This window comes from Ahaetulla prasina, chromosome 7, assembly GCF_028640845.1.
Source record: "Ahaetulla prasina isolate Xishuangbanna chromosome 7, ASM2864084v1, whole genome shotgun sequence".
Lineage (NCBI taxonomy): Eukaryota > Metazoa > Chordata > Lepidosauria > Squamata > Colubridae > Ahaetulla > Ahaetulla prasina.
Window position 1 is genome coordinate 74063011 of NC_080545.1, and position 25845 is coordinate 74088855.

The following is a 25845-nucleotide window of genomic DNA, read 5'->3' on the forward strand; positions in this document are numbered from 1 at the left end:
ACAGTATATGTACATATATATGTAGGTCTTTGGTTAGTCGGATTTTCTCCTGCGAAAAATTGGAAGTGTCTGAGCGATGTTTTGACGAAATCCCATTCGTCATCTTCAGGCTAGGTGTTTACAGCTTCATGCTTCTAGGAGAAATGTGTGATCGCAGCTGTTTTTTCCTTTTAACTGCTAGTGGGGGTTTGAACTGATTGGTTGGGAGCTTGGCTGTGTTCTGATTGGGTGGAGGTGTGTTCTGATTGGTTGGGGGTGTGGCTGTGCTCTGATTGGATGGTGGGGTTGGCTGTGCTCTGATTGGATGGGGTGTGTTCTGTTTGGGGGGGGCTTGGTTGTGCTCAGGTTGGTCTGAGATGCAGGGGGATTTGAGTTGGTGAGCTGCATTGCTGTAGTTTGGCTTCGCGTTTGTGGTCATGCTACATCTTCATGGTGGGTGTCAGTCTGCTGCATGTATGGATTGGAGGAGTTTGAAATGGCTAATGATGCAGCTGCGGTCTGGCTTCTGGTCCGTGGTCGTGCTTCATCATTGGTGTGGGTTTGAGTTTGCTTTCCGCATGGATGTGTGGTGATGACATGCTGTGTGGCACTCATGAGTGTGATTCTTGCGTCATTCTTCATTTATTTATTTATTTGTCACAACATTATATACAGGAACATATATTGAAAGGAAACAATAGGACAGGAACGGTAGGCACTTTTGTGCACTTATGCATGCCCCTTATAGTCCTCTTAGGAATGGGGTGAGGTTAATGGTAGACAGTTTTTGGTTAAAGCTTTTAGGAGTTGGAGAGGAGACCACTGAGTCAGGTAGTATATTCCAAGCATTAACAACTCTGTTACTGAAGTCATATTTTCTGCAATCAAGATTGAAGCGGTTGACATTAAGTTTGAATCTGTTGTTTGCTCTTGTATTATTGCTATTGAAGCTGAAGAAGTCTTTAACAGGAAGGACATTGCAATAGATGATTCTGTGTATGTAGCCTGAAGATAACGAATGAGATTTCGTCGAAACGTCACCAAGACACTTCCAATTTTATGCGGGAGAAAACCTACATACACACACACACACACACACACACACACACACACACACACACACACACACATATAAATAAATTTTATTTTGCTCATTCTATGTTTTATCAGCATCAACCATCTGTCTTTAATTTCTGAACTCTCCTTATAGATTACTTTATTTTAAGAGTAATGATTGATTTCCTGAATTTATAGGTTGCAATAAAATCCATCCGTAAGGACAAAATTAAGGATGAACAAGATATGGTTCACATCAGACGGGAGATTGAGATTATGTCATCTCTCAGCCATCCTCATATCATCACCATATATGAAGGTTAGTGACATCATTTATACCATTTAAGTTTTCTTAAAAGCAGTTTAAATGCCAGCAGATTTTTCTACAGTAACTACTTTTCCAATGTATCTCTTTGGATGACATGGTTAAGGTATGTTTATGAATGAAGCATCACAGATATTTGACATAGAGGCACTTGTTAAAATATTTGTACCATTGGAAATTAGTTTCTCAAGGAACTTCAGGCCAAGAAACTACAACAAAATCTAGATGTCACTATGCATACTGTATATTCAAGTAGCAGCTTCCTTCCTCATTCAAGCTTCAAAAAAGGATTCATCTCCAGTGTATCAAAGCCATGTAAAAACAGTGTCACCACCATAAAAATCATATAGAATCCAAGCTTCCAGCCATTGTTTTTCTCAGGGGGTTCATTGATAGGTGTGCAGTCACTTCTACACTCTCCATATGTGTAGGAAAATCCAGTAGTATTGTGACTTTGCTTCGTGCTGAATGGATGGTTCTCAGAACTGAGAATCTGTGGAGCAAAGAATTCTGCAGACATAGGAAAAATAAATGAAGGCCATAGACGAGGAAAGATTTTATTTAAGATTCTTTTAATCTGAGTCCAGTTTGGATCAAACTTTCAGCTGTTATGACAATAGTATAAACATTATCATCCCAGAGTAGGTGGTTGGAGCAAACCCATATGGACCTTCTAAATTGATCTTCCTTTTGCAGACATCTATTTAGCAGATGAGACTTAGAAAGTAGTGTCTTACAATAGTATATACCGTATTAATTCTCTCCAGATGCTTTTCTGTGTCTTTTTGTTTTCATATTTGCTTAGTAGTGTCCATTACTTTAGATAAAACATTTATTAAAATGTGTTCTTTTGGCAAACAATTTTTTTCCTAAGCTGCCATCCATGTCAATTACACTTGTGCTATTGTAAGGATCTATAAACCAATATAAAACATAAAACAACCTTTAAGTCCAACCTAGTTGCTTCCAGTTTATTTAATTTAAACCAATGTAATCTGGGCAAAGATGCTGTAGGTGATCGCTTACTACATTTGTAACTGGCACATGCCTGATTAGATGACTTTGATGGGAATATCAAACTCTGATTCGATTTTTCACTTGCAAATGTTCAGTCATTTAATGATTTTTATTTTATTTTATTGACATATGGTTGTGTCATTTAAATAAACCATATATGCCATGAGGCCTACATTGGTAACATGTGGCTTAAATACTTTGATGATCAGGCTGGCTGTTCTTAGACTAGAGTGGCCGGAGCCCCCTGTGTTGAATGTTAGATGAAAATGTTTGGAATATTTACGGTCTTCTTCTTTTTCTCTTTTGTCTGTTCTGATTTGAGTTTATTTGTTTCTTGTTTTGTATTATAAAGTTTAGGGTATTGTTAACCATCCAAATTGTTTGGAGTTGAGTGTCACACAACTAAAACAAATAAATAGCTATTCATCTGATTTTTAGTTGCAAAGGCAGAAATTGATTGTACATCTTACTTTTACATTCACAGATATTAAAGCAATTAAGGATAGAGGCATGTTCATGATTCACTAATTTGAAGAGTAGTTTTGAGTTCTTGATTTATATGGGGCTGTACGTCTAACTGATTTGTGAAGTAAGATGGTTAGAGAGTATTCCAGCCAAAATAGCATGCTGGATTCCCAAAGCTTAGTCTGCCAGGCTTCCCAGAGAAAAAGCTAACACAATCCTGGGTTGTATAACAGAGGCATAGAATCAAGATCATGTGAAGTATTAGTACCGCTCAGGGGTGAAATCTGACTGGTTCGGACCAGATCAGTCAAACCGCTAAGGACGATTGGCATCGATTCACCGAACCGATAGCAATTACCCCTGGTTGGCCATGCCCACTCCTGCCTGGTCGCCCGGTCACCGCTCACCTCTTCTGGCTCACTTGCCCCTTCCGGCTCACTCGCCACTTCTGGCTGCTTAGTGCTTCCAGCTGCTAGGCCCATGCACCCATCCCCACCCTATATAAGTTCCCTTCGCCACGCAACCCAGCTACTCACCTTGCTAGTAGCCTCGCCCACTCAGCTCACCAAAGGTAAGCAATGCATGCTGCCTGCTTGCCCTTTGCCTTGGTTTGTGGGCGAGGGCCCAGGGAAGCGTCATTCCCCTTCTTGAACGTGCCACTGCCATTGCTGACCTGTTCCACGCACCGGCTGCACATGCACACGCTGTTTATTTATTCATTCCTCATTTATCAGTGGCAGGTTGGGTGTGTGCATGCACAGACGGCCCATGGAACAGGGCAGCGATGGCAGTGGCACGTTCAAGAAGGGGAACTGCTCCGCAGTAACTTTTGCTTGCAAGAAGCCTGCAGCCGCTGCATCTTTCAGTGCAAGAAGTGCCTCCAGGCTCAACTAAAAAAGAGGCTGCGGCTGCAGGCATCTCGCGACAAGGGAAAAGGCAGCATAGAAATTTTTTTTAAAATCCTACTGGGTTCTGTGGGCGTGGCTTGGTGGGAAGTGTCAATGTGACTGAATGGGTGTGGCTGTGAATGATGTTGAGTTGGCCATGTCCACTCAGTCACAGGATCCTCCCATCAAGCCACGTCCACAGAACCGGTAGAGAAAAACTTTTAATTTCCGCACTGGGACTGCTTTACAACCCTAGTAAGACCACACCTGGAATATTGCAACCAATTTTGGTCACCATACTGCAAAAAAGATATTGAGACGTTGGAAAAAGTTCAGAGAAGAGCAACTAAGATGATCAAAGGCTTGGAGACTAAAATGTATGAAGAACAGCTGCAGGATTTGGGTTTGGGTTTCTAAAGAAAAGAAGAATTAGGGGTGACATGATAGCAGTATTCCAGTATTTGTGGGGCTTCCACAAAGAAGAGAGGTTCAAATTATTCTGCAAAGCACCTGAAACAATGGTTGGAAACTAATCAAAAAGAGAAGCAACCTGGAACTAATGAGAAACTTTCTAATATTTATTAAGTTTTCTCCTCTTCATACTACCCTGGATGAACAAGAAAGTTAAAAAATTTAATAAATAATAATAACAGTGAGGACAATTAACCAGTGGAACAGCTTGTCTTCAGAAATCATAGGGTGCTCCATCACTCAAGGTTTTTAAGAAGCGACTAGACAGTCACTTATCTGAAATGGTATAGGTTCTCCTGCTTGAGCAGGGGGCTGGACTAGAAGACTTCCAAGGTTCTATTCTATTCTATTCTATTCTATTCTATTCTATTCTATTCTATTCTATTCTATTCCATCCCATCCCATCCCATCCCATCCCATCCCATCCCATCCCATCCCATCCCATCCCATCCCATCCCATCCCATTCCAAGAGATCACATATTGCATGGGCTATAAGTTGTGGAAGCCATGTTTCATGGCCTTGCCCCTCTAGAACAGTATTTTCATTGCTGATTGTCAGTATAAGCAAATGCTGTTAATTATTGCAAAGACAAAATGGGATCTTTGAATGTAAAATAGAAGTATGACATATCTTTTAGCCTAATCCCAAACTGGGGAAGATTTTAACTTTCTTGTTCATCCAGGGTAGTATGAAGAGGAGAAAATTGATGATATGTACAGTTCTTTAAATTTCTCCTTAATCCAAAATGGAATAGGGAAAAGAAAGCTGGTATATTTTGGAGATTCCATATAGGTGTTTCTTGTTATCTTATTCCCACAGAAAATTTTGGGAAGGAATTACGGCTATATTTTAATCTACTGTTAGAGCTTCAGTTGCTGACCTATTAATTGAATCAGTTAAACTCATAGGCTTCATGGAAGTCCAATTCCAATTGTTTGAATCACATACTGAAATATTTAAAAGGGTTTTTGTTTGTTTGAAGAATAACTGACTTTTTAGAAATTATATTAAATTTTTAACAGGCTTTAGAAACAGAGAAAGGGAAACAAATGGACCAAATATTCTCCCAAAATTCTGTTTAGTGCAAATCTGTATCTGGTTTAATGCTATTCATTAAAATAATTACATTACATAATGGCCCTTTCTGATGTAGAATCAGGCAAACTTGAAGCTGTATTTCTGAGGCTGTTTGTAGACAGAAAGATAAGTGAAAACAAAGAAACATTTATAAGAAAGTCCATCAATTAACAATTCCAGTATACTGTAGCAAAATACTGCTTACAAGATGAATGTGTCTTACAATAGCGTTACATTTTGCAAATAATCTTCAATTCTCATGTTGGATTCTCTTCTTTAAAAAAGAAATCAATCAGAAAATCAGAATTTATGACAAGAAACATTGTCATATATATTATTGAATCGTTATTGTAAACCGCTTTCAGGTTTTTTATAAAGTGGTGCTATAGAAATAATGTAATAAATAAAAATATTAATCAGTAAGATAACTTAAATAATTAAGTCCCCTTTTTTCTTCTTTAACACATTAATATATAAATGATGAATAAGGGTGAGAGGAAGAAAGTAGAAAAAAGAGAGAGAAAGAAATAAGAAGTAAGGGAGAAAGATAAGGGAGAGGAAAAACTAACATCTGGCAAACCCCCCCCCTTTCCCCCCACCTCAAATAATAAAACCTATATTGGAGTTGAAGGTTCTGCATCTGGAAAAAATGAAGACTACTGGCTAATGAATTCATTGAGTCTCCATAGTATGAGCTGGAAGACCTTTAATAATATCAGGATTCCAAACATGTGCTTTCTTTAAACAGAATTCATGTTTTTGAATCTTTTAACCTTGTGTGGTTAAAGGTGATTCACTTCTGCATTTATCAACTTAGCATCAAGACAAACTAGCCATTTTCATTTGTAGCCAAATCCACATGTATATAAAAAGGATTTCTTCTTTCAGAATTCTTTTTTGGAACTTGATTAAAACAAATGTGTATCTTGTATTACCGGTAAGAAGCAGACTCACCATTCATAATCAGAAGAAATTCCATCTTCTCCGCAGGATTGTAATTGGCAGCCTTTTGATGGCAGCTGGAAGGAAAGTACTTTCAAGTAATTTTTAAGGATTGGATGGATTAAGCTGGCTTCTCCAGAAGTGTTTTGATTATCATGGCATACATTTCAACTTAAAAAGAAAAGCCCTTACTTTTCTTTTAACTTTCTCCTCCCTCCCCTGAGTCCTGTATTCAATAACTAGATGAACAGAAATATCATGGTATGGAATAAAAAAAAGTAGAAAAATAACCCATCTGGCAATACTTCATATACTTTTAGAATCTGAAGAAAAAATAATATATAGTTCCTTACTCATGTGGAACCCAAAAGTGATACTAACTAAGGTGTTAGTAGATGGATGGTTTCAAAAAATCATTTATTTATGCTTTCATTCATTTATTTATTCGTTCAATAGAGTCATAACTCACCTTTTATTTGGAATCCCAAAGTGTTGTATATAGTGCACCCTCTTCTTTTCCCCCCACAACAATAACCCATCAAAATGGGTTGGGCCACAGAAGCACCTGACACAAAGTGAATGAACTTCTGTGGCTGATGTCAGTGAAGATTCTCAGTCATCTAAGTAGAGTTGTCTGGAAGTTGCATTATAGCGACTTCTTGTTGGTTTGTTGTTTATCCAAGTAGCTTCTTCAGCATGGACAAGTTATTTATGGGAACCCCATACATGTCCTCCGGGAGAGTTTCATTTCTCACCTAATCTGGATAGGCTCTTTAGGTGAGTAAGTAGCGAGTCATTGGGATGTAAATATTCTGACTCCTAAATCTTTTGCCCTAAGTGGGTTCAGTGGCCATCCTGGTGAACTGGTCTTAATCTTCCTGGGGACTGGTGAAAAAGCAGCATAAAAAATGGGGGACAGGTTGTGTCTATTAATCCTTCCCTCTTCTCCCAACCCATGGCTGAGATCCTAGTTATGGATCCTAATTCAACATCTTAATCTTACCTTTCTTATTTATTTTATTTTATTTATTTATAATTTAATTCTTAACATTTTTTCTGTGACAAGGGGAAAAAAAGGATGGAAGACAATATAGAAAAGTTACAAATGGAAAATAACACCTAAAGTATGTAATATTTCCATTGGCATAGGGCAACCTGCCATTAATATATAGATGATACCCCAATTATACATCTTCATATTTGGCTGGGTAGTAAATACAGTATCTGGTAGCTCTTAGAGTCTGAGTGAGGAATAACAAGCTCAAACTGAATCATGGTGAGATGGAGTGACTATGTATTCAAAGATCAACTGAATTTTAGAATAATCCTTTCTTAGCTCTTGAGAGTATTGTTCTCTCTTGGACAGAGATTGCAATTTAGGAGTCCTCTTGTTTGAGCAGAAGGTGGAATCTGGCCAAGAGGCCCTTCCTTGGCACATAAATTGTAACAACTGTGGCATTTTCTGGATTAGGAAGCATGATTCACTTTCTTCTTACTTTGTAATTAGACTGTTATAGTTCGTTCTGTATGTGTCTGTTCTTGAACACAATCCAAAATTTCAGCTGGTGGACCATGCAGTGGCCCATGTAGTTATAGATGTCCCTATATTTGTCCATAAGACTACTATGGGAGCTCAGTCTGATTCTGGTGCAATTCAAAATCATGATTAGCACATGTCATGACATTTGCTTCTGGATGAATCTGTCCATCCAGTTAGAAGTAGGAGAGAAGACTCATTAAAGGTCTCATCATTGAGGCATTGAGGGAATCGCATTTGCAAGAATCTCACAATCAGACTTTCTCATGAGGAAGAATAATATTGATGAAGCTTACTATGAACATAATAACTTTAATACAAATATCTTAAATTTGTATGAAAAGCTGAAAAGTCCACTCAGAGTCTCCTTGAACTGCAAGATGGTTGCAAATAAATTTGACAAATAATATAAATAAATAAATAAAAATCAGTATACCCTAAATTATATAGCAAACAGGAATGTATACTTCCTAAAATGTGGTTTGAAGACAGTGCAAAATCCTTACTGAAGTTAATGTCTAGAAATAACTATTTCTTTAATCCATGGGGACTCCCAGTGGCTACAGTGGGATATTGCCTAAGGCCCCTTTACATTTTAGTGCAACATGTGTTTCAAAAATTATTTAGAAGATATGCATTCCTCTTATGTCAGTGAAGCATCTATCTGCTAGCCATTTTTCATGTGAGCATGAAAAATACGCCAAATCAAATCAATGTTGCTGAATCTGATCTGAGTTTCTGCAGGTTCATGTGTGAGAGCCTACTAACTGCCTCAACATAACTGTACTAAAAGCATTTACAATCAGCTGGTTAGAACCCTGCTTACTCTACTTGTCACCTTAGCCCTGCCTCTCTGCATACTCGGAGCACTGGTTCATAAAATTGGATTAGTGATTGAAAACTGGTTGGTTGAAGCATAAAAGGAGAATTATGAGCAGAAATATTCTGAAATCTGACAATGGTTGAATAATCGTGAATCTGTATGTTCTATGTTAAATACAACTGTGATCTCACATATACTAACCTCCCTCCCAAAAATGTAATACATATGATAATATATATCTAAACAGGTAATTTAATTGTGCTGGTAATGCATTCACTTCACCTCCTTACTACTCAGAAGTTTCTATTGAGAAATATTATCAACATATTATGTTCAAATTGTGATTGTAAAAGGCGAGCAATAAATGAATGGAATACATAAAATCATCAGTACATGTTTTCATAGTGGATCTGATTTATAACTAAGTTAACTGTTAAAATAACTTGAAAAGTTGCTTTGTGAACAGAATGTATAGATTACATACATGTGTAGAATTTGATTCCCAGTACTTCGTTCCGGATTTTTTTTCCAAAATAGCACATTTAAAATTTCATCTTAAGTGCTTTTAGTGCCTATTCATTGATATTCTTCATAAAAAAAACTTCATTAAATAAAACAGGAAAAACATGTTGGGCTGAAGTTCACTTTTGTCAACTCGATGAATGTGTTATGTCAGCCATTTAGCTTAGTTGCTTTAAAAATAGTATTTAACTATTAACTAATTCAGTTCCTTTTAGTTCAACTTTTGGCACTTCTATTTCTGTACATATTTAACACCCAAGACTGGTGTGTAAGTGTGTGTGTGTGTGTGTGTGTGTGTGTGTGTGTGTGTGTGTGTAAAACCTAATGATTGAGAATGAATTAATCTAATCTCAAAATCACATGCTCCACAGTACTTGACATCCTTGCAGTCAGTATAATTTAACATCTAAAGCAGGGGTCTCCAACCTTGGCAACTTTAAGACTCTGGGAGTTGAAGTCCACAAGTCTTAAAGTTGTCAAGGTTGGAGACCCCTGATCTAAAGCTCCTTATTCAAAGAAATCCAGACTATCAAGGTTAAACAAAATTGGCAATTTGCCATGTTTTCTAAATTTAAATAATTTATTATATCATACACTGTGACCCATGGTGAGTCTGGGTTTCTCAGACCTGGGCTTCAATCACATCAATTCCTGTAACCTAGTTGTAGGTAGAAAAAAAGCATCTTGTCTAATGTCCAGATATATTTTATGGAAGTTTGTTATGAAGGCAAAATAATTTGCCTGAAAATCCGAAAACTTATTGTGTGTTCATTAGGGAAAAAATATGATATTGCCCTTGAACTCCTAGTGGAAAAACTACGTATAAAAACCAGGAAATAAATAATAGAACTTTACAATAATTTTTTTCTGAGAAATATCGTAGGAAACTAGGCAAGCGTTGCATTCTCTTTTTAGAAGTCATGCTGTAGGAGTGACTTTCCTTTGCTGAAAGAGCTAAGCTATTATGGTATACATTAGCTGATTCTCATAAATATTGTACTGTTGTAAGATCTTATCAAAAGTAGCATAAGGGCCTCTAGAAAGCAGTAAGAATTATATCAATCATGATTATATGAAAATGGTCATACATGTTTAATTGATATATATATATATATATGCAATATATATATAGTTATTAACTATGGCACTTTGATTTTGAAAAGGTGCACAAACAAAATGTTTAACTTCTTTTTAAAAAAGACATGAATATGCCTGAGTTCAGATCTGGAATTCTAGAATTAATAAGAATCTAAATCTTAGCATTTTTTCTGTTAAAAAACCAATCAACAAAATATTTCTAACTTTATTTATTTTTTATTTATTGGTATTTTTTTTTGTTTACATTTATACCCTGCCCTTCTCCGAAGACTCAGGGTGGCTTACAGTGTATAAGGCAATAGTCTCATTCTATTTTTATATTTTTACAAAGTCAACTTATTGCCCCCCCAACAATCTGGGTCCTCAATCTGGTATTGTACTCAGTGTTCTATATATCTAGTCAATTCATAAAGAAAACAACCTTCAGTGCTTAATAAGTATTGCTATTAACAAATGCTTTATAATATTATGTTTAACATTTGTTGATGATGATTTGAATGATACCTAATTAAGTGAAGGTTTAGGGGACACACATTTGTATCTGTTAAGTTGCATAAAACATTGTTTGATAAAATTTACAATATTGATGTAATAATTTAAATCATGTTTTAAAGTATTGTTAAAGCTATATTCAAGCAATGTTAATTGTACTGGACTGAACAGATAAATTGTAATATATTTTAGATAATATTTTTCCAATCATTTAAATATATGTAAGAAAAAAAGGCTTTTTTTACTTGAAGAATTTTAGCTTTTGATCAGTGAAAAAGTTATACCGGTACATGTCTTTGAAATTATGTTTACTTGCTGTTCTGATTTGACTATCATTATAATATAGGAGCACTTTGTATCATTGTATTGGTACTTCTGACTATTGCTATTGGTGGGGGGGTGTAACAAAAACACCTCTTTATGGAAAGACACCAGATAGAAGGAATGTCAACACACTGAAACTAATTTAGGAGATTGTTCTGATATAGAGCAAAGGCATGAGGAGAATTTAGATGTTCCAGTGTGAGGCGATTGACTGCCTCTCTTAAAATAACAAACCAAAATTCTTATCGTATAAACAAAAAGCAACCAACTATCAAGGTAGATGTCTGTTTTGTGAAGAAAAAAAATCATCTGCAGTTTTCAATGAAACTTTAGGATTCCAAAATAGAAAAATAAATTCCCATCTTAGTTATAAAATAACACTTATAAAGATCTCAAAACCATGTAAAAGTTAGGCAGAATGATCCATGACTGTTTAAATTCAGTTTTATATGTTACTGCGCATATACCAATGTACCTTTGAAAACATGTTGGCTTAATAATGAAGTCTCAGTTTTCCTTTTAATGACCAAGTATGTTTTAAAGAGGAATATGATGCCTCACTGGATGCAAAGAATTCGAAAACTCTGAATAGGCAGAAGTAGAGGGAAGTCTTTGTGCTAGTGAGGTTTTCTGTTTTATAGCTCTAAATAGAAGCTTAGCTCATCATTTCAACATTCTAAATATAGTTAGACAAATTACATTCAGGAATTATTATGAATAGTAGAATAATGGGCTGAGAAATGCTATGTTACAAAATGTACTTCGACTCAGACATATCTTTGGTAACTAGAATTAAATTCTTTCCCAGTTTTACATTCCTTATGTTTTAGTAAAATCCAAAGCCAAAATATGTGTTTTCAATTAGCTGTTCAGAAACAAGGAATTAAAGAATAATGCAGAGACAAAGATATCAAATAAACAAATTCCTGCTTAGAGTCTAAGGGCGGAAGTAAATATATTCAGTGTTTGAACATAAATACTTCAGACTAATTGCATAAAGACCTTCTGGAATAGTTTATGGAACTGGAAAAAGCATACGTACACATCCTATTGAAGGTAGTTCTCAACTTACAAACATTCCTTTAACAACTGTTCAAAGTTACAATACAATTGAAAAAAGTGATTTATGACCAGTTCTCACACTTATGACCATTAATTGCAGCATTCTCACAGTCATGTGATCAGAATTCTGGCACTTGGCAACTTGCATGTATTTATGATGGTTGCATCATCCTGAGGTCAGGTGATTGCCATTTACAACTTTTTCAAACAATTTCCGGCAAGCAATAAATGGGGGAAGCTGGATTTGCATAATGACTGTGAGATTCACTTAACAATTGCTTTGCTTAGCAACATAAATTCTGATCCCAATTGTGGTTGTAAGTCGAGGACCACCTGTATCACATTTTAAGTTTTTCCTGCAATATTTATTTATTTGTATCCCACCTTTATCATTTTTACAACTAAAGCAGTGAATATATCCAACACACTTTCTTCTTCCTCCTATTTTCAACACAACAGCAACCCTGTGAGGTGGGTTGGGCTGAGAGAGAGTTACTGGCCCAAAGTCACCCAGCCAGTGTTCATGGCTAAGGCAGGACTTGAACTCATGCTCTCCCTTTCCCTAGCCTGGTGCCTTAACCACTAGACCAAACTGGCTCCCTCCCCACCATGACTTCTGTAGAGATGAAATGAAATTTAGTTTGCTGGATAAACAGCAATGAGGTAATATCTGAACAGGTAAATAAATATCTATAGGAAATATTTAGTCATCCTGTAAATTCTTCCAGGGCTGCATCAAAAAATCCAACTTCTATTTTAGAGTAAAGTATTTACTTACGTAACAAGATTCTTATTTAAGGATCTTTCTTTTTGGAAAGGCTGTGGGTGGACAGGGGGCAGGTGAAAATGGAAGACATTTGAACATTGAATCAAGATGATTAACATGCATTGCCAAGAATGAAATGTAGGCAGCTGTTAGAGAATAACTAAGAATCAGAGCCAAAGAATCCCACATAATCATAAAATCCATTGTTTCTCAAACAGAATCTCAACCAGTGGTGAAATCCAAATGTTTTTACTACCGGTTCTGTGGGTGTGGCAGGGGAAGGCTACTGCAAAATCCCCATTCCCACCCCACTCCTGGGGGAAGGATATTACAAAATCCCCATTCCCACCCCACTCTGGGCCAGCCAGAGGTGGTATTTGCCAGTTCTCCGAACTACTCAAAATTTCCGCTACTGGTTCTCCAGAACCTGTCAGAACCTGCTGGATTTCACCCCTGATCTCAACCCAAGTAGGACCTCTTTCTAACCTTTCTAGGATAGGGGCTTTGTAATAATTTTAGGGGGATGAGTTCAGTGTAGGGATTGAGAATACTTCAGTTTCGCAACCTTGGTAACTTTAGGACAGGGGTCTCTAACCTTGGCAACTTGAAGTCTGGTGGACTTCAACTCCCAGAATTCCCCAGCCAGCTTTTGCTTTTGCTGGATGGGGAATTCTGGGAGTTGAAGTCTGCCAGGCTTCAAGTTGCCAAGGTTGGAGACCCCTGCTTTAAGATGTGTGGACTAGAGTTGAAGTCCTCAATCTTAAAGTTGCCAGTGTTCAGAAACACTGATCTAGGCTGAGGTTCTGATGACTTGCTAAAAGACAGCAGTACAGAACTGAAATGTAGCCATTGTAAATAGACATTCTTGGTTGACAGTTCTTATTATAATACAGTGATGGTGAACCTTTTCGGCACCAAGTGGCAAAAAGGTCACACGGAAATATTGCGTGCTCATGCGTGTGCTCGTCAGGCTGAATTTACGGGTTCTAGTGCACATGTGCACATGTGCACTCAATGATCAGCTGCCAGGCATGCATGCACACACTGGTTTTTGGCACTGCCATGCACGCAAAGGACAGCAGATCTTCACACGTGCACAAAAAACTCAGAAGACAAACGCGCATATTGGGCGACATGGCTTTGCGTGCCACTTTGGAAACACGTGCCATAGGTTTGCCATCATGGTTATAGTATATAAGTCCTATTCAAATCCTTCAAAAACATGATTTGGTTGCTTATTTATTGTTTTTTATATCAGAGAATTCATTCATTCATTCATTTATTCATTTCATTCATTTATTCATTCATTCAGAAAATATATATGGCTGTCCAACTCACTCTTGGTGACTCTGGGTGGCTTACAAAGATAAAATCCCAGTATAAATCCTTATGGCTCCCAACATCCCTGGCCACAACAATCAGACCAGCCACTTGATGGGTTCCATATCATCTTAGGGTCCCCAAGCCTGTGGGCAGAACTGTGTCTTCATGGCATTAAAAAAGAGTGTGAGAGTGTAGGTCAAACTTATCTCTGCAGGGTTGACATTCCACAGGGAGAGAGTCACTACAGAGAAGGCCGTTCTTCTTGGTCCCACTAGATGGACCTCCTTAGGAGGGGGGGACTTTCCTAAGGGAACGTTTAGGGTTAGGGTTAGCAGAGAAAGTACTGAGTCCTGCTTCAAGTTTAAAGGTTTCCCCTGTCCAGTTGAAACTAATTTGAAGGGCCAGTGCTCATCTCTGATTCTCAATCAAGGGAGCCTGTATTGTCTGAGAGATGTATCTGTCATCATGTGGCCAGTATGAAAATACAGAATGCTTTCCTGCCAAAGCAGTACCTATTTATCTACTTGCATTTGCATGCTTTCAAATTGCTAGGTTGACAGGAGCTGGGCTGTGTAATGGGAGCTCACACCATTGTGTGGTACTCGAGTCTTGAACTTGCACTGTCGAACTTCAAGCTGACAAGCTCAGTATTTTAACTGCTAAGCCATTGTCGTCTCCCCCCTCCATGAGCCTGCAGGACCCCGTGGACGAGGGCCAGACCTCTCGTTTCCTATCAATACTGACTGGGATCAACCACTGAGGAAGGAAGTGAACCAGAGCAACATAGTACCACCACTCCTGAGCCCACCCCGCAAAGCTCTCCAGAAGGATACTATGGTTGATGGTACTGAAGACTGTGGAAAGCTCAAATACAGCAAAGATGCATGCAATACCCCATCCCATTCTTGCCAAAGGTCATCAACCAATGCCATTATAAGGAAGGTTTTTGTTTGACCAATTCATGTTAGAAAAGGAACAAATGAACCTTTCTGGTGAACAGGTTCCTAACACCTATTTTAAATAATTTGCTGTGTATCATAGTCACTGAGCTACATTTCTACAGTATTTCATATTTGCAAGCAGACATTTCTCACTGTATTTTTTTCTGTGAATTAGTTGTTAGTAGCAACAGCACAGAGCCTATATAGAAGCTCTCCAGATTTAGAATAATCTGCATTACGATGACAGGTCATAAATCAAATGGAGCAAAAAACACAATGAGCCAAGAATTCCAAATAGTTATACCAGAATTGGTTATAATATAACTAACACTATATGAAACTTGAAATTTAGATTTTAATAGGAAAGAATACATATTTAATGCATTTTTATTAGTAATAAATAATATTACAGCTAAATATGTTTGCACTTAGCAGTGTTACAAAATACAGTATATTACAAGATGATTGCTTAAACATATCAATATCTCAAAAATTTATGGCATAAATGTTTATTTAAAAAGCTTGCATGGACCTACCCAGAGAGATTGTTTTTCCAGGTTCACTTATGAGGAAGTACCATTTGATTATTTTATTTTATTTTATTTTATTTTATTTTATTGTTTTGTTTTGTTTTGTTTTGTTTTGTTTTGTTTTATTTTATTTTATTTTATTTTATTATTTTATTTTATTTTATTTTATTTTATTTTATTTTATTTTATTTTATTTTATTTTATTTTATTTTATTTTATTTTATTTTATTTTACTAAGACCTGGAAAAGTATCTACTATAAATCTTGGAAAGCTGTTATCAGTCAAAATCCATAGAATTTTAATCTGATCTTAAAGTACAGTAAATTCTGCCATAAACATGGAAGAAACATGATAGACACTCTTCACTCTTCCCCACTAGCAGCTGATAAGCAAGGTAGGCTTCCCTTAATTCTTGACTTAACAAACAGCCTTCCTAAGACTTATACCAGTGGTGGGCTTCAATATTTTTTACTACTGGTTCTATGGGTATGGCTTGGTGGTTGTGGCATGGCTTGGTGGGCGTGGCAGGGGAAGGATACTGTAAAATCTCCATTCCCTCCCCAATCCAGGGGAAGGTTACTGCAAAATCCCCATTTCGTCCCAATCAGCTGGGACTTGGGAGGCAGAGAATAGATGGGGGCAGGGCCAATCAGAATTTTTACTACTGGTTCTCCGAACTACTCAAAATTTCCGCTACCGGTTCTCCAGAACTGTCAGAACCTGCTGAAACCCGCCTCTGACTTATACCCACTTCCACCAATTTATCCATTTCTTTTAAAATAACCTATACGGCCATCACTATGTGTGATAGTGAAGCTCTACAATATATTGGTGTGGCCTTTCATAGACAGTATCTATTGGGCAATTTTTGCGCTTTAGACACTAGTTTCCTGATACTTCACAGGCAACTGTGGCTGGCATCTTCAGAGGCAAGGTGGTTTGTGTGGAGCATAACTCCATAGAGTTTTGGGATTATGCACTACACAGCCTCTGAAGATGCCAGCCACAGTTGCCTGTGAAATGTCAGGAAACTGATCTCTGTGATGCATAACCCCAAAGCTCTAAGCACAGTTAAAGATTTCATAGGCCTTGAATATCCACATATTTAATTTTAATAGCATACTCATTTCCCTTGACACAGGAATACACATTTATTCCATAGTGAAAACCTGGTTCTTGGAGACAGGCAAGGCAAGTGTAGTGTGTAAAGCACTAGAGCATGTTTTTCTTACTTTGCAGCCTCCTGTGACAGCCGGATGTCTCTTCAATTGAGCTCACTGGATATTGTGCTTCCTTTATGAAAAATTGCTCTAATTATTTTTGTATAAGTGACTTACAACATATCTACAGCACGCATTATTTTACATTTTATCTATTTACCCCTCTTCAAAAGAGCATCAACCAACAGCATAGGTTTTATATTACATGTTGATTGCTAATACAATTCTCTGTTAATGACAGCATAATCTCAACAAACACATGTTCTAGTAGCTTAACCTACAAAGCATTGTTCTTGTAAACCAAAGCTGGATAAAACCCCTAGAACATCGAAGAGAGAACCTCTATCACTAGCCCCCAAAACCAGCATTTTTAATTAAACTACTCTTTGAAAATAAAACTCTCCTAGGACCCCCCCCACCCCCCCACACACAATTTAACCCCAATTTTAACTATAAACTCACTCCCAAAATCCGCCAATATATGTACCCCTTCATATTTATCTTTATTTTGCTGTATATAATTATATGACAGCATGACCAATAAAAAGGTGTAATTTCAGTTTCAGACTTCATTTCTGCTCCAAGTGGGAAATTCATATTTTTATTAGGCAAGGAAGGAAATGTATTAAATATTACCTTGGTAGTTTATTATATTCCTGAAGCAAATTCTGCAGCCCATGTAAATTACTTAATTGGTTGCCTGTGGAGATTAAAGTTATTTATTAAACATTTAACAATATACTTCTCTTTTTTGCTTGTTCTTTCCTAATTAAAAACAGGTCTTCAAATAAAATGTCTACTTATATTTATGAAAGTGAGAAAAAGATGTAGTAGCAACAATTTTAATGAGGTTACTAGAAGAACCTAGGGAAACATTATGGCAAAATGTTATTGAATTTTTATTTGTATTTGCATTTAAACACTATCTGTTGATTAGTAGGCAGATTGGAATTAATTTTCACTATTTTAAATCCTTTGGTTCAATTTATGATTCAAAAATGTATCAGTGTTTATAAGGTATGGTGTTTATAAGATATCTACTCTATGCAGTGGTGGGATTCAGCCAGTTTGCACCACTTCGGGAGAACCGGTTTTGTTAACTTTCTCAGCAGTTTGGCAAACTGGTGGTTAGAAGAAATCATTAGGGCAGAGAACTGGTTGTTAAATTACTTGAATCCCACCACTGACTCTATGACAAAATTTTACTTGAAATACATATTTTGATAGAAAATATGCTTAGAATTATGAAAAATATTTCAAAGTATTATAAACTTTAACAGTATTTAAAATTTTTAAAACATGCCTAGTTCTGTGTCTAAACTGCAAAAATGATAAATTAAGAAAGAACATACATGAAACTGTTTTTGACTTGAAACTGAGTCATTTGTGCATCTGTATACTGGAAGATGCTGGCTCTGATTGCTTAAAAGTGTATATGAGTATTTTGCATTTAATTCGTCAATATAATAAAATAGAAGTGTTTGGTTTTATCTTATCTTAGTGTTTGAGAACAAAGATAAAATAGTGATCATCATGGAATATGCAAGTAAAGGGGAACTGTATGATTACATCAGTGAGAGGCGAAGGTTAAATGAAAGAGAGACAAGACACTTCTTCCGGCAAATTGTTTCAGCCGTTCATTATTGTCATAAGGTGAGTAAAAAATATTTGGAGATATGTGGTGATAATCTTTTCATTGTGTGCACTTTTTTCATACCCGATTTCAGACTATAAGATTAAATTATATCAGAGCAACTAAAACTAGGTTTCAATTTAGTGTAAGCCTCTCTCTCAAACAAGTTGGCTTCTAGACATATAGCAACTCCACCTTTTTAAAAATTTAGTTTCAGTCTGTTTTGTTCCTTTCCACTGTTTCCAGTGCTTTTTGTTCCATTCCACTGTTTCCAGTGCTTTTCCTGTCCAATAAAATAATGCCTTATCCTGAACTGACCAATATAGCATAGTCTTTGCCTACTGACTACTGAAAAAGGAGATTTACAACTTCAAACTGCAGCCGTTTGCATCCCCATGGTCACACATTTGGGTGCTTGCACACAATCAGTGTGCATTTAAAATAGTCACAGTCTCCTGTCACTGGATCACCATTTGCAACCCCCCCCCCAGCCAATTTCACATAAACAAAGTCAATGGGGAAGCCTGCAGGAAGTTGCAAGTAGTGGTCACATGATGTCGTACTTAATGACTGCAGGTGATTTGCTTAACAACTGCAGCCGGAAGTAATGTAAGTTGGATTCAATCATATTTCATATGCCAAAAACCCTGCCCACCCCTTCAGATTTCACAAGATCAGAAGAATCCCTGCAAGTTGTTCTTGCATAATAATGACACATTAAGAGAATGCGCCAGGCGGACTATATTGTTACAAAGCGGTTCCAATAGGATTAATTTACGCTGTAGGGAACATAGCATGAAATATAGAAAGCATTTTGAAGGGGAAAGGCAGACAGTTTTCCACTTAAAAAACAGGTTGTAGTTTTTACTTTTTATAATTTTAATGTTAATGAATTTTAAGAAGTTATTAGATTTCAGGCTCATATTTAAGCAGCCTTTGAGGGGTACAGTATAAATCATCATGCCTAAAAAGGCTAGCTGCTAGAATTACCGGGCCTTTTGTAAGTACTGTACTAACATACCTTGGTAGGGATTGTTTTCTAAAGCCTGGAAAGACTATATTACTTTTACATTGTGAAGGGCAGATTGGGGTTGGGATTAAGTTCCGAAAAGAGTTCCCCTGCTGTTTTACAGGCTTTGTGGGTGGACAAATTCCAGTCATTCTTCTCCTAACCACACAGCAAGTGACTAATGCATCTCCTGTCACTAGTTACTAGTATTATGACTGAAGTGTAAATGCAAAGACCACCCTGATGCTTTGCTTCTTTAATCTGGCCAATATTACCTCCCCCCCTCCATCTCTAGAATCTCCTTTATATTCATCTGCATGTTTTTTTTTATTTCTTCTTTCAGAATGGTGTCGTTCACAGGGATTTAAAACTGGAAAATATTCTTCTTGATGACAATTGTAACATCAAGGTAAACATCCTTCATAATCTATCTATCTATCATCTATCTATTTATCTATCTATCTCGCCTTAAACGTTTTTATCAAAGTTTCCACTTTGCAGCATCTGTTTACAGAGTATAGAAACCATCTTTGTGATGATTTAAAAATGAATTAAGTCTTTTATTTAATTTAAAACTAAAATAGCAGTTTTCCTCCCTTTTAAAAAAAGCAATAACAGCAATCAACACAAGGTTCAGTAGATCCCTTTCACAGGGATCTGCATACATCAGATAATGTATTTTACAGATGACTTTTTTGCTGGCTGTCGGGACTATGCACCATTTTTTGGCTTCCAAGTTTCAAGTGCTTATTTCGCCCTCTGAACATTCCTTTGATTGCATCTGAAAAATAAGCAAATCCACTTTCAAAATAAACTCAAGCAGAGCACATGTCCTTCATTAGGAAGTGGCCTTAGAACTCCAGGCACAATGATAGCTTTCACATTATTTTTTGGTGATGTCATAACTATGTCAAAAATCTCTAGTAAAAGCATGGGAATGACCTTTTCATTCTTCTTGGAAAAAAGGAATGGCTAAGATATAAGCTACGTGATGCTTTTATGGGAAACTATTCCTGCTTCCAAAATTCACATTCCATTATTTAAAATTCTAAGTATGCTTAATTATATAATATTATAATTATATAATAAAGATTTTTCTTATATTGGATCAGGTTCCTTAAGGTATAGCAGGAAAGCATATGATGTTGTAACGAGGGTGGTGTAAAACAGATCTGAATCTGGTCAATAACTACAATTGGCATGCCATCTGAGAACCCCATTAGTGCTACTTGAAATATAAACACATCTCTTATTTCTCAAATATATGTAATACTTAATGGGTTGCCACCGTTGCCAAGACTGCAACTAGAAGTCAATGTCCGGGGACCTTGTGGGCACCCAAAACAGAGATGGCAAGACAACATCAACAGATTAATGATCTGACACCATCAATGGTGCTTAATGATCTGAAAAGTGGACCCTGCACTTGCGGGAATATGCTAGGAAGGAGGAGGAGGAGGAGAAGAAGGAAGAAGAGGAGGAAGAAGAAGAAGGAGAAAAAACTTAATGGATGGTATTGGTCCATATCTAAGAGACACCCTTAGTAATAATTCTTTCTACACAACAGGGGTTCTAGTGATTCATGAAAGTCCAAGAAAAGTAATATTACATATATCACACATTTATTGTATTTCATTGCAAAGTTGCTATTTGGGTTGTCAGGTTTGGTTGCATATATTCCATAGACATTGATCAATTTATCCAATATAAAGTGTGTAGGAGAAGAATAGAAGATGCATCTGGTAAAGTGAACTGTAGTTCATAAAAGCTTATACCTTTTAATGTGATAATTTGAAAAGATGCTTCCAGACTTCATGTGATCTAATATAAAGTGCATATGGATATTGATTGTATATATTACATTGAACTAGAAGTAATTGTAAGGTTCTTCCCATGAAAGTCCCTTGAGGTTCTGAATACTATTAGTGTTGCCCGGGCAGTTATTTAGTGGAAGTAACATCGGAATCTGCTTTAGACATGGGTGAGGAGGAGAGCGGGGGTGGTGGTTATAAAATGTGCCTGGTGTCGTCTTCATCTGAATGTAGCAACCTCTGTGGTTGGATCAGAATTTGGGGCCCAAGGACAAAATGGTGGTTTTACATTGTGATATTGCTATACATATCACCATTTTGGCTTTCTTGTACGTTGATGTTGAGGATGCCTAGTATTTGGTTCTTGTATTTGTGTTAGTATGAACAAAGAATTGCATAATGAAACAATGTATTCTACAAACTAAATTCTTCACGAAACAATTGAACTAGAATTCATTAAAAATTCTATCTTTTCTGTGAGTTAAATTAAGTCTAGTGTTTCTTATCTTCAATACATGAATGCCTCATGTATTGGTCATTGTAATTGCTTTCTCATCTCTCCTTTTATATTTCTACCTATCTTTCCCTATTTCTCTCTTTCCCACCATGCGATACAGTATGTATGTGTGTATGTGTATGCGTATGCGTATGCGTATGCATATGCATATGTATATGTGTATGTATATGTATATAATGTATGTACACAGAGAGAGAGAGACACACACACACATTTTTTCAGTATTATACTCCATGAATCCCACAATGTGAACTGGAATTTATAAAAATGTACATTATATGCATTTAGATGGTTTTAAGACACTTTGGAGTGTATTTTTTCCATAGAAGACTATAAGGCTAGAAGGCTACCGTTTGTGGGGAAAAATCATATAACCCTTATTAAAGTCTAATTTTAACATAATATAAGCAAGTGCTTTTTATGTCATGGATATATAACTGATAATACTATATTATAATAAAGCTGGCAGCCTTTGACAGTGTGCTCTGAGAGATAGACCAGTGTTTGGTTTTTGCACTATTGCCTAGATTTTTTCCCCTTGATGTTTGGAATGAGGCTTGTATTTTTTTATATAAACCATAATTCCCCAGAATAATTTGGCCAAAACCAGAACCTTTCTGGCAACAGTCATTCTACCTAATCATGGAAATTGAATTCAGTCCTTTTCCAAGATACCCTTTGTGGTATCTCACCATATCTGTTACTTCCTTGTAAGAAATGTAGGACGGGAACTGTCTTCTTTCTGGTGCTGTCTCTTTTTCCATTGTAAAAGATGTAAGTACATGTGATGGGTTTTGGCCAACACGCATTGAATTCTCCTCCCTGTTTTTTCTCTGTCTCTCTCTCCCAGTCTGAAATCGGACAAATTTGTTATGTCTGCTAGACAAGGAGTCACCTTCGGTTATGTGGCATCTCTCTTACAGTCTCTTCCCTTTCTCCCTCCCATTATGTATTTTTCCTAATGTGAAATTCAAGAGGAAAAAAATTGAAACTTTGCTTAGTTTCTTTCCAATGGCCCGGTATCTGAACCATGTATGAAAAATAACTGGTGAACCATAGTCTTTCCCAGTGACTTACATGGTTAAGCAGATTTACTTAACAATTGCAGTGATTCTCTTAACAACAACGTGGCAAAAAGGTCACAAAATTGGGCGCAACCTACTTAACAACTGCCTTGCTTAGCAACAGAAATTCTGGTCCCAATTGTGATTGTAAATTGAGGACTATATATAAAGCCAAAAGTTGTTTTGTTACTCTTTGTACTCTTTTGGTTGCAAAACCCCTTTCAAGCCAATCCCCCTTCAATTTTGGATTCAGTTTTGCTACTATTCCATTTATATAGTGGAACAATGCAACCATTTGTCCAATAGGACAATGCAGTCCTGTTTTGAAATTTCTTTATATATACAGTCTTATATTTCTCAATTTCATAGTGCTTAGGACTTCCTTTTTCTAAGATGTTTTCTTAATAGCATTTGTTTACTTGCTGAGCAATTTACTCACCGAGTGTAAAGCTTAAAGCTAGTGCTCTCTCCAGTATTACAATTTAGGTCAAGCTGAAATTGTTCCCTTAAAAATGTTCATATACACTACAAATACAATGAAATTTACTCACTTGAGTGTGAAGCTTATTCTCCGTCTAATTTTGAGTTAATTCAGATTACCCTAAACTCAGATATTGGAGAGGATATAAGCATCATACTCAGTGAGTAAATTTCATCACATTTAATATAAGTAGTGGAATCAATTGTTTCCTTGAGGGTAAGGGAATACAGCATCTGGTTTTTTAGCAACCCCTCCCTGTTTGGGAAACATTTGAATTCTTTGGCTCTGTTTAAGTGAGAAGAACTTGAAGGAATCTTGGCTACTATGATTTTGTTCTCCATGGAGGGGGAGGGGAAATGAGTTTTAACTAGAAAATCTGATAAATTTCTGAATATAGGAGTTGGCTGAAATAGAAACACTTTTTCCTGAAGGTCAAAAATGAAAGTGCTTTGGAGCCAGTTTGAGATTTAAACTTTACACACTTATTTGCATGTTGGTACCCATGTATTTTGTAGATTGTAGGACAATAAGAGCACAGATTGTCTTAATAAACTGTACAATGAATGTCAGAAAAATCTGCTCTACAGTCTCTCTAAGTAAAGGAAATCTACTGATTCATGGAGTTGTGATTATGAGCTCAAGATAAATTTCCAGCACACTCCTCAGAGTGCTTTGATAAGAACTTAAGGAAATTAACTGCAAACTGAACTTTGAAAATTTGCAGACTGAAGTTCTACACAAGTTGCTTCTAATGGGATTTGAGACATATAATGAAGGGACCTTTTTTTCTAGGATTTCTTTCTGCATACAATTCCAAAACTATGGAATATTAATTGAGATATTGATTTTGAAATGATAATTCACTAATATAGCTACTGTCTTATCTTGGAATGTCCTTGTAATGAAATATCAGAAAGCACAGCCTGGAAAATGTCTTACAGCCTACCTATGCAGTTTTCTTACTTCAAAGTAGGACTTTTCACCACATCTAATCATTAGCTTAGTATACTCTTCATTATACTATTCAAGAAGTAGATACTGAATAATTATCTCCTGCTAGGAATGCATGTTAAATTCACAGAAGTTTAATAAAACAGTAGGCCACTTGGACAAATGACCTTGTCAATTTACATGCTGTAGAGAAGGCAACATTTCTGTCTAGTTTGATAAATTAGAGGGGAGGATTGTAGCAACCTTGCCAGTATGAGGTAAAAAGTGTTCCTATTTCATTTGCAAGATACAGGTGTTTTGAAAGTGAAAGAATCTTCTTCCCCTAGTTTTATTTCCCCCCCTCTACAGCAGGGGTGTCAAACTCAATTTCATTGAGGGCCGCATCAGGACTGTGGTTGACATTGGGGGGCCAGGTGGACATGGCCGATTTGGTGGGTGTGGCTGACTGGGTGGGCGTGGCCAGCTTGACCCCACGCCCCAAACTGCTGGCATGCTTCCTCTTCGCACTGGGTAGACTTAGCCAAAGTCATGCTGGCCTGATGTTTCTTCTTTGCATTGGGTAGACCGGGCCAAAGTGGGCCAGCCCCTTACAATTTCCAGGACTGCCCCATGGGCCGGATCAGATCACATTGTGGGCCGGGTCTTGCCTGTGGGCCTTGAGTTTGACACCCCTGCTCAATAGGGACACAGATTGCTGTGACTAAACACTAACTTTTGCTCTCTACTCAAAATCTCAAATAAAGGGGGTGAGCAACATGATCCTTCCTCTGTTTGGGTGATCTCTTTTTGCTATTGTATAGAGTTTCTCCTAAACAAGCTGGAGCTTATTTATGCTAAAGCCGGGGGAAGGAGTAGAAGACCTCCGAGGTCCCTTCCAACTCTATTATTCTATGTTCTTATTCATTAGATTTTTATCCTACCTTTTCATTCATTTTTATCCCATCTTGTCATTCATCCAAAATATATTTTGTTATAATTTTGGGAATCTTCTCATTCTTTCTAATTTCTAAGCACATATTTGGATGAACTAGACTTCCAAATTGCCTCACTCCAAAAAAGACCCCAAATATTAAAAATTCATTTTCATGCTAAGTTTTATTTTCCAATTTTTCAGAATACTGTTCAAGAATATTTTGCAGCCTCTAACCACTATTCTTATTCAATTAGCAGAACAATGTATATGCAAGCATAATTTTTTTGCATAAAAATAGTTTTAGCATAACAAATATGTGCTGTATGGTTCCAATGTTTATTTTATTCACAATATACATGTACATTTGAATTGTCCATGAAAGACATATAAAACAACATGTATCTTGGCTTTGATGTTTTACTAACACAATAACACATGCTTTATATAACTGAAATATAACATAATATATAATGTATAATAACAATAAAACCAGAATTAAAAGAAACATAATAGCTGTTATAAATTCTTCATGCTACTATTCTGAAACTAAGAAAGGAACAGAATGGAAAAAAGCTTTTATTAATGTTACATGTTATTCATCAGCCA

General features: G+C 36.6%; 1 protein-coding gene and 1 long non-coding RNA gene across 2 annotated transcripts in view; one reads left to right on the forward strand and one right to left on the reverse strand.

The window, feature by feature from the left end:
- Positions 1-25845, forward strand: part of NUAK1 (NUAK family kinase 1) — a 62045-nt gene that overhangs the window by 28284 nt on the left and 7916 nt on the right. The window contains exons 2-4 of the mRNA XM_058190346.1: positions 1234-1354; positions 18362-18513; positions 19846-19911. Coding sequence (XP_058046329.1) covers positions 1234-1354; positions 18362-18513; positions 19846-19911 — 339 coding nt within the window. The remainder of the gene's footprint in view (positions 1-1233; positions 1355-18361; positions 18514-19845; positions 19912-25845) is intronic.
- LOC131201932 (uncharacterized) lies at positions 16624-25831 on the reverse strand. Its single transcript, XR_009156038.1, has 3 exons — positions 20222-25831; positions 17497-17560; positions 16624-16933 (listed from the first exon to the last, which is right to left on the reverse strand). It is a non-coding gene; the product is annotated as an uncharacterized LOC131201932 (long non-coding RNA).